The sequence below is a fragment of the Protopterus annectens genome, chromosome 7.part0 (genome assembly GCF_019279795.1).
Source record: "Protopterus annectens isolate FY-2018-M chromosome 7.part0, PAN1.0, whole genome shotgun sequence".
In the NCBI taxonomy this organism is placed as follows: Eukaryota; Metazoa; Chordata; order Ceratodontiformes; family Protopteridae; genus Protopterus; species Protopterus annectens.
The window spans coordinates 461,812,721-461,822,761 of NC_056739.1; the positions used below are offsets into that span (position 1 = coordinate 461,812,721).

General features: G+C 37.0%; 1 protein-coding gene across 1 annotated transcript in view; it reads left to right on the forward strand.

Annotated features, from left to right (window-relative positions):
- LOC122805983 (vomeronasal type-2 receptor 26-like) overlaps positions 1–5,721 on the forward strand; it is a 111,758-nt gene extending 106,037 nt beyond the window's left edge. The window contains exon 3 of the mRNA XM_044076222.1: positions 4,769–5,721. Within this exon, the coding sequence (XP_043932157.1) occupies positions 4,769–5,721 (953 nt within the window). The remainder of the gene's footprint in view (positions 1–4,768) is intronic.
- The last annotated feature ends 4,320 nt before the right edge of the window (positions 5,722–10,041 follow it).

Consider the following 10,041-nt stretch of genomic DNA (forward strand, 5'->3'; position numbering starts at 1 on the left):
TGAAACTAAGAAAATAAGGCAGGTAAGAAAATTAAATAAATGTAAAAACACACAGAAAAAAGCTTTATGGTTGGTTTCCATAATACCAACTACATCTGCTTAATTTTATTTCTATTTTGTTATGGATAAATCTTACCAAATGTCATGTTTTCAAAGAAGAATGATAAGTAAGCCAGGAATACTAATATTCTTGACCCATATCTTTGATTCAATTAATCCTACTTAGCATCTCTACACTCAGAAACTTATTTAAGGCAGAATTCCCCGACATGGACCTGCAGGGAAACCTTTACCAGCTCTAATTTCCAGCATTCTGGCCCAGGAGAGTGACCTATTGTATTCAGACTACCTATCCCACTTCCTAGTTAACCAACTCCTACCTGTCACTCTCTTAAATAAGGCATCCTGATTTACCATACATTGAATTAATCCCATGATATCTTCTCTATGTGGGGTGTCTCTCAATTTTTATCTTTTAGTGATTGTTTTTATTTTTTTTTATTCCTGCTACCATTAATGTGACTAATACGTCCCTCTCTGATTAAGTCCAATTAGTTCCTTCCAGAATCTCCAGAAAATATGTTAATGATGGAAGTTACCCCTTACCTGGCCAAATCTGCTAGTAAAGCTATTGTATATTTTTCAATATAGTTCCAGTTTTGAACAACTCCAAAATATGTTAACCCAGTCTGCTGAATTCCCTGAGTGACAGCCCAACAGCTATGAGATACATTAGTATATATCTTAATCAAGCTTCTGGAAGTATAGAAATATTTATGCAAACATTTCCAGGTGAAAATGTATAATTTTCCAACTTTAATAATATATAACCTCTGTATATCTCCCATCATTAATCTCAAGAGGTACCAATTTTCCACACATTTAACCAGCTTTGGTTTAATTTGAGCATAATTCAACTTTTTATGCCCTCTAAGAGAAGGTATATTCTGGAAACTATCCCCATATTTTTAGACATGCTTATTACAGTCCATGAGGGTGCCATTCATACTTTCCACGTCTTTATTTATTTTGATGTAACTATTCCTTAGCCTTGTATAAGCTGTAGAACCCCTCGTCCTGATTTTCAACTTGTCTTTGAATCTTTCCCAGGTTAAGTAAGATTGTGCTTCTTCCAGGTCAGCCCATTTAACTCAAGTTAGATCTATCCTGGTCCATTTTGGCAGGTCTTCCCATCTCTCTTGTCTACAATCTCTACTTGTATGCCTGCATACCAAATCCTAACTGCTTCAAATGTCCCTACATTATTAACCAGTTGTGGACTTCTCAAATTTGAGTCCAAAAATCTTGTATTTGCCCTTTCTCCTGCATTCATAGAAATGAGTTAGGATCCTTATTCTTATCTATTAGTATTTACCTTCCTATGTTAACCAATCTATGGCACTCTTTTAGAGTTGCCCACAAAATGTAATATTTTAATAGTACCACTGTCCAGTAGCCCCTAAGGTCTGGAATCCCCAAACTCTTTTATGTTTTCCTCAGCTGTAGTCTCTCCCAATAATGTTTTGTTTATTCTTGGTTCCACCAAAGGTTCTTCACTGAATTATCAAAGTCACTGAAATAAAGTAATTATGGGTCTCAGGGTATAGCCTGGAAGAAATATAAAAACTTTGATGCACAGTAAACATTTGTAATGTCTGCACTAATAAATTCCAAATTCTGAATTGTAGCATACATTGCTCTTTAACTTCAAAGTAAGAATCTAATAATGTCCTTAAGATTCTGTGCCAAAGAGATTTCCAAGGATTTTATCCCATGATTAACCAAGACTTGTGGGACTAAAACCTTGAGCTTATGTGACAATTGGCAATTTAATAAAGCATCTCTGTCTTTCCCACATTTAATTTATATCATGAGAGTTCCCCAGCATACTCAACATGTCCAAGGCATACTCCAGGTGACTTTGAGGATCAGTTAGGTAGAACAAAAGATCACCTGTCCATAATGCCAGGTTTACCTCCATGAGGCCTCTTGCAAACCCTATTAAATCCAGTTAGCTAACAGTTCTAAGTATGATGTAAACAGACGTGGATATAATGGGCAACCTTATTATGACCCCATATAAATATTAAATGTAGGAAACAATTCAGCATTTATTTTGACCCATGCATATACTTCCATGTAAATATTTTTTTATCAATGAAATAAAATTCTCAGGGAATTTCCTTTTTAATACATGGAACAGATAACCCCCACACCCTAAAAGATGCCCTTAATGCAGTAATGCTAATTAATAAGAGGGGTTTTCTCCTATTATCTACTTTCTGCATCATTAACAAGATTTTTAAAGTATTATCACTTCTTTGCTGGCCCTTAAGTAAACCACATTAATTCTTATGCTCCAATTGCAGTATAAAGTCAGGCAATATTTTTGCTAATAAAGATATCAGTATTGTATCATCTTGGTTCAAAACTGAAATTGGCCTATATGAATTAACAGATAACGGGTCCTTACCTGGTTTAAAGATGGCAGAAGTAACTGCACTTTTCCAGGAAGAGGGGACCTCTTGTGTAATCAATACTTGATTCAGCAGCTCATCTGTCCTCTTTATTATGCCTTCCCCACCCAATTTGTACAATGTCACTGTGGTGCCACAAAGCCTGGTGATTTCATACTCAATAATCAATTTGGTATACACCGGAGTCCCTCTTTGGTTATTCGTTTCATTAAATGACATGTTTATGTAGATGATAATTTTGGTATCTCCCCTCCCCTCATAAAATTCAACAAGTTCCTCTGGTGAGAATGTAATGTTGTCTCCTTATATAGTTTCCTGTAATACCTTGCAAAACAGTCTAAGATTTTTCCAGGATCCTCTGTCTCCTGACTCACTTCCTGGTCTCTCACTCTAAACTCCCATCTTTCCACTTTAACTTGTTTTAACTTAAAGGTAAAGTTTCACATAGCTTTAGAGGAGGTTCCTAAATAAGCACCCTATAATGCTTTCACCCAAATTGTCTTTCTTGGTCTAATATTAACTCATGTTGGGCCTCTAGGATCATTGGTTCCAATCCTGGCATTCCCTGTGCTTTCTGGTCTTGTTGGCATTTGTCATTCATTAGGGGCAAACATTTCAAAGCTATTTTACTCCACTACAAAATTCTGTGATAAGACTTTTCACGTCTCTCTTTATCACTTTCTCCTGAAATTATTAGGTCTCTCTGCTTTGACTTTCCCTTCCCATGTCTGATGGCAAGGTCTCTCTCCCCAATATTCTATAAACCTCAGTTTCTCCATATTTAACTAGGAATCCCCAAAACTGCAGACATTTCATGTGTGGTCAGATAGTACAATCTGTAAAACCTATCTCTTCTCAGTCAAGTACACACATTTTTGATGAATATATATTCTACCAAGCCTGGAAAATCTATTGTAACATTTAGAAAAGTATGTGAGAGAGGAGCATGCCATCCATGCCCAAGGTACCCCTATATGTAACACGCCAAGCATTTTGCTCCTTTCTGAAAAACACCTTCTATGACTTGAGATCCCAAAAGCCCCTGGACCTTCCTGTATATCATATGTACTATACAATACTCTTTTATTAAAGATTAAGGTGTGAACAGAGGTTCAGGAAAGGCACTATATATCATTGTCAAAGACTGCATGTCTGTCTGTTAGCAATTATTAACAAATTATGGAAACCTCAGCATATCAGCCAGTCCAAACTTGAAAGACACTGCATTTATCCATAGCACGGCATATTACCAAGTTCTATGATGAACCCTGATGCCTTAAGGTTCTGTTAGAGAAATTTTCTGATTCCTAAGTTAAAGGAAGAGGATTCAGAGCTTAGTGTACAGCAAATAGCATTGATGTTAAAAGTCACTAAGGGCAGGGTGAGCAGGGGAGACAGTGATGATGTCCCACTAACTATATAAGATGCGCCATCACACTCACTGACACAGCTGTGGAACAGATTCATAGATCTGTCTTTAGAGGCCTAGAAAGAGCTATGATACCTAATCTCCAAAGGCATGTGTTTCATCACCTCACTGGTATACTACACAGGTAGCTGTATAGTGTGTACCACGCCAATTTTATTTTTAGTGAGTGTCATGATGGGAATTATGGATGCAGATAAGGTGTTCTTTGGTTAAATATGAGAAGGAAGAATCTCTGAATAAAGAGCAAATACTGTTTGAAATAATAAGCAGTGTTTTTTACTGCTATTATAAGTAAGTGACCCTTTGTAAATATCTCTAAACTGTGCTCAGATTATGGCTACAGTCCATGGATGCAAATAACAAAATTACATGAGGTAGATTATATTTCCACAGCATATCAGAAAACTATAAGTCTCAAATCTTCGTATAACTAAATATTAATAAAGTTAAATAATAATGCAAGACAAAAAATATGGTGCACTTAAAATTACATCCTGAGAACCAAAACTCAAGCCTGAAGGCTGAGTGCATTTACTACCTGTTAACCACCTCCTTGTATAACACACTATTGAGAATCTGATTTTAATTATTAAGTAGCTTGTTTATGAAACACAATCAGGAATAAACATTGATTTTTGCAATAAGTGTAATATTGTTCACTAACATTCAGGCTAAAATCCAGCGATATTAGGCAAAGCCCAGCATTTCATTTCCACTATTATTCATGTGTGGTTTACTTTCTGGATTGATGCAAATTTTGAAAATAACTAATGTTTTGCATTTAAATGTTTGAAACTAGAACTTACATATGCTATTGTGTGCCCTGAGTATATTCATTCGTTATTTGCTTACTTTGCTACAGATGCAACAGGCTGCTTGCAATGTCCAAAAGAACTACACCCTAATGACAGACAAGACAAGTGCATTCAGAAACTCACTGAAGTCCTTTCTTACGAAGATCCTCTGGGCACAGCTCTAGCTGCCATTAACTGTGCATTTGGTATCATCACTGTTTCTATTCTTTGTGTTTTTATCAGGAACCAAGAGACACCAATCGTCAGGGCTAATAATCGTGAACTCAGTTATATTCTCCTTCTTGCCCTTACGCTATGTTTCCTGTGTTCCTTGATTTTCATTGGCCAGCCGACAGGGTTGACATGTCTTCTCCGTCAGACAACTTTTGGTGTTATATTTTCCCTTGCCATTTCTTGTATTCTTGCTAAAACAGTCATTGTTATTATTGCCTTCAGGGCTACTCAGCCAGGGAGCAACTTAAGAAAATGGCTGGGAGCCAGACTGCCGATTTCTATTGTATTTTGTTCTACTGTAATTCAGCTGTTCATAAGCAGTGGATGGATGTTTCTTTCTCCACCTTTCCCTGAATCTGATATGGAATCTGGAGAAGGCACAATCACTCTTCAGTGTAATGATGGTTCAGTAACTGCATTCTGGAGCATGCTGGGATACATGGGCCTTCTTGCCACTGTTAGTTTAATCATTGCCTTTCTTGCAAGGAATTTGCCTGATAATTTCAATGATGCAAAATTCATTACTTTCAGTATGCTTGTTTTTGCTAGTGTTTGGCTTTCTTTTATCCCAGCATATCTGAGCACAAAAGGAAAGTATTCAGTGGCAGTTGAGGTATTTGCAATCATGGCTTCCAGTGCAGGAATGCTCATTTGCATATTTTTTCCAAAATGCTACATTATTCTACTGAGGCCAGATCTGAACAGTAAAGATAAGTTAATGGGGTCTGCAAAATTAAATATTAAAAGGAGTACCAGAGAGAGCGATCTGGCAGAGCAACTCCAATGACTTTTAATGTTTCTCTAGAACACTGAAATAAAAAGGATGCAGTTACTTCTTTCTATGCTGCTTACACTTTATCATATTATTACTGTATCAATGAACATTTACTTGAGCATAACATTCGTGTGTACTTATGTGCAGCCTAGATTCTTACCAATGAGTTGCAAATTTTCTTGCTGATACAACTCTCTGGAGAGTGCAACAAACACTTTTAACCAACCACAAAATCATAACGTTTTGAAAGATTTACTGTATGTCTCTCACGCGCTTCCCTATTGCTTTTAACACCTAATCAAAGTCATCTCATTTATTTACACTAATTCAACCATAAAATCTCATAACTGTTTACCAACTTTCCAGTTCTTAATCCTTAAAGTATACAAGCATTCCATATACTGTATGCAGGAAAGAAGAATCATCAACATACAATCAAAAAAATCATAAATGTAAACTAGACCAAGGATTGTGCTAGCATAATTCCTTCTATAAAAAACTCAAATAACAGCACCAAGATATGTAGAGACTTAAATGATATAGCCTTGTTTATAGAACCTAAGGCAAAACAAAAATCTTTCTCATAAAATTATATTTTACAACTTAGTATGAATCAGACACATTTTCTTATCCTTTAATAAAGCAATTATGTCTTACGGCCTCAGTAATGTGCTTGCCTTATCTCTCACTCCCTTTAGCAAAATGCACATCTAATACTTTAATAATCTGCTAAGAAAAGGATGTGTTTAGTAAGACAATCCTTTCCATAACCATCCCTATCCTACATTTATCAATGTTCCATTCTCATCTCATTTTTGCCACAGTAAAGTACATAAGATATGGGCCTCTCATACTCTCTTCAGAGGTCAGGTATCATCCATATAAGCAATCATAAAGGGAAATAACAAGGACATAAACATGAGAACAGCCGGCAGATCAAGCACGCTCCCATAAATATAATCACATTTAAATAAAATCAAAATGATCAATCTATCAAGCATAATATCACCAGTCAAAAGCCATCTAATTATCTTCTCAGAAATCACTTCCATTGAACAATGCATTCAATCATCTTATAAGAAAGCAATTCCCATTAGGTTCATAGGTATATACTAGGCTTATGACTACAGGGGCCTTTTTAAGCCTAGCAATGCATCCCAAATGCATCCAACAAGTTTGGATACCTAGAGGTTATTTTAGAGGGATGTGTAAATTAGGGCATGGGTGGTCAAACATTTACAGGTTGTCTGTATCCATTAGAGACATAGGTGACAGAGCAGAGGTGAATTTCTGATTTCTCATCCACTGGCCTTTATTACATTTGAATAAGGTCAGGGAAGAACTCTACTTCACATAGATGGGAAACCTGTTCCAGAAAATGAGGCATAGTCTGAGGCACATACATGTCCCTCCAACATGTCCTATTGATGTCACAAGCAAGGTATAATTCCCTGGATCAGGTACTTCTGATGCTATTTGTTTTACAGATATGTAAGAGATCCATCAGAATAGGATCCTGGAATGACTTGTATGCCAGACATACATCACCCCTCAACAGTCTGTACAAGACAGAGTATTGGGATAGTGCTTTGAGGCAATCTACATAGAACATGTTATAGCCGTGTATTCTGAGGAAACCCTGAAGCTATTCCATTTGCTACACGTGCCTGGTCAGATGCATTCTGCAGTGAATGACGGTTCTCATGAAGGCTGAGTATAGTTTAACGATTACTTCCTGGGACCTAGACGTCATATCCTTGCTTATAAGTTAAGTCACATAGAATGATTTCCTTACTAGTTTAGACACATGTTCATCAAAAGCCAGGTTACCGTCTGAATACATCTCCAAATCCCTTGACTACTAGGTTTTCTGTTAGGGATGTGTTATCAATGAGGTAGTTTCCTGTGGTAGCCAACTTCCCAAAGGGTACTATAATGCATTTCTTAGCATTAAGTTTTAAACCATGCCCACGGCACAAGTTATTTGCCTGTATAAGCCCTTCCTGGAGGATATTACTGCCTTGGGGGACTCTACTTCTGTTCCTAGTTTGCAGTCATTTGCAAACTTTGGCAGCCAGCAGCCCTTGACATTGGCCTTGACTTCTGAGAACTAGCTGCCAAATAGGAGATGACCCAGTACTCAGCCCTGAAGTACTCCTCTAGTGACTGACCTCTTTTTAGAGATGGACTCCCCAGTCATAGCATCCAGATTCTATCTGAGAGCCAGCTGGCAATCCAGCATGTAACATACAGGTTTATGCCTAATTCAGTGAGTTTGTTTACAATGCCTGAATGAGCTATTTTATAAAATGCCTTGACCAGGTCAATGCAGCCTATATGCACTATTTTGCCCTTGTCCCTTGCCTTGGTCACATTGTTGAAGGTCTACCAGACTGAGTAACAGTAATCTTTTGTTGACAAAACTGGTTTGGATCCAGTGTCTGGAGATTTGCTATGTCATTAGTAATCATTTCCATTATAATTCTTTCCTTGGTTTTGCATATGGGACCACTCAGACTAATCAGTCTATAGTTTTTGGGCTCCTGAAAAGTCCCATCCTTATACAGAGGGATGACTGTTGCAGTTTTCTAAGACTACAAAGCCTAACTGGAGGTTATGATTAAGTAGTGACTTCAGTGGTCCTGATAGGTCATATTTCTTGCTATTCAGGAGGCATCCTGGGATATTATTGAGGCCATTGATGGCCTTGGAGAGTGCATTTAGGACCTGTGCCCTAATTATGGTTAGGGGGGTTTACATTCACTGCAATTCTTGAGGAGTGGCAGTAAAACTGTCCTAAATTTATTGGCCAGTAGATTTGCTATATCTTCCAGTTCCACATAGGTGGTTCCAATCACAATTAGCTCTACACATTGTCTAAAGCCTTGAAGGCTATGGACATACACAGAGAAATCCTTGTAGGTTTCCTTGGCATGACAGGCTTTTTTACCTCAAAACTGGCTGTGGTAGACCTGATTTGCTCTGAGTAGTATGTTTAGATTGACAAGAGAGTTTTTATCCTGTTGGGTATTTAATTTCCTGACTTTTGCTGTGACTTTCTTCTTTATGTTATACAGCCTACTGATGTTTGGATTCCACCAGGGTGGCTTGTTTTTTACACAGCTGTCTTTATGCATTTATTAACATGACTGTATAGAGTGTCTGTGAATTATTCTGCATAGGCAACTGTGTTCTTAGGGTTTGGGGGGTGGCTGGAAACTTTGTTAGGCTGTCATTTAATAATAGGAATGTTTGCCTTAGAATAGTTCCTAAATGCTGGAGTCAGGGGCTTTTATTTTAATTTCAAAGGAGACAGCTTTATGTTCTGACCTTAGCAGAGACGACATTACACTAGGGTGTGGGAGGTACAGTATTCCCCTATGGTAGTGAAGACCAGGTCCTGTATGTTTGATCCCTTAGTGGACATGTGGACAATATGGTTCAGGGTGTTAGTGTCTGCAAAGTCCAGAAATCTCTGGGCCCAATATGCATGGTACAGCCTGCGCTTTCACTTCCACTAAGTGCTCTGTTTTTGTCTTATCTTTATTATTCTCCCAGATGTAAAAAAACAACTTGAATGCTTTCAGAACGCATTATCTCCTAGCCATTGAAAGAAAGAAGTATTCTGTTTTCATTGCCCCCTTATCAGATTGTCTCCATGGAAATGTGAGAACCAGATACACAGTTGCATTCTACTATATATATTTTCACTGTAATGTATTTCCTTCTCCTTGAAACTTGTTATTTAATCAAGACAAGTGCCTTAATCCAGTTATTCCCTTATGCAAAACCTAAAAAAAGCATATCAGTTTTGTTATATCATGCTCTTTCATCCAGGTTTTCTTCTCTTTTTACATTGCAATGCCTACATTTCTTAAAACTGAACAATAACAAAGAAAGAAAGAAAGAAGAAGAAAAGAAAAAAAATAGGGCACCAGTTTAGTATTCGTGTTTCACACAAAAATAACTGAAAAAGCTTTACTTTATAGCATGCATTATATATTACAAAATTACTGTTAAGAACAACATTTTGTTTTGCTCACAGTTAACTCTTTTCTTCCACTCCCCTTGTCCTAAATGTTGTTCTACACATTAAGGACATGAAGTAAGGCATATGCTTTGGAGTCCCCTACAATTTTAACAAAGTCAAAAAAGTCCAATATTTTTTAATGTTCATGTTCTGTCATATCATAACTTTATAAATCTCACATTTATTCATCAGTTTCTAAGTTGCTTGTTTTCTACCTGTTGATTTCCATTCTCCAAATGTCAGTTGCTGATTCATTTACAGCATCCTCCTGTTTTTTTCTAGTAAACTATTGTGCTTTTTTT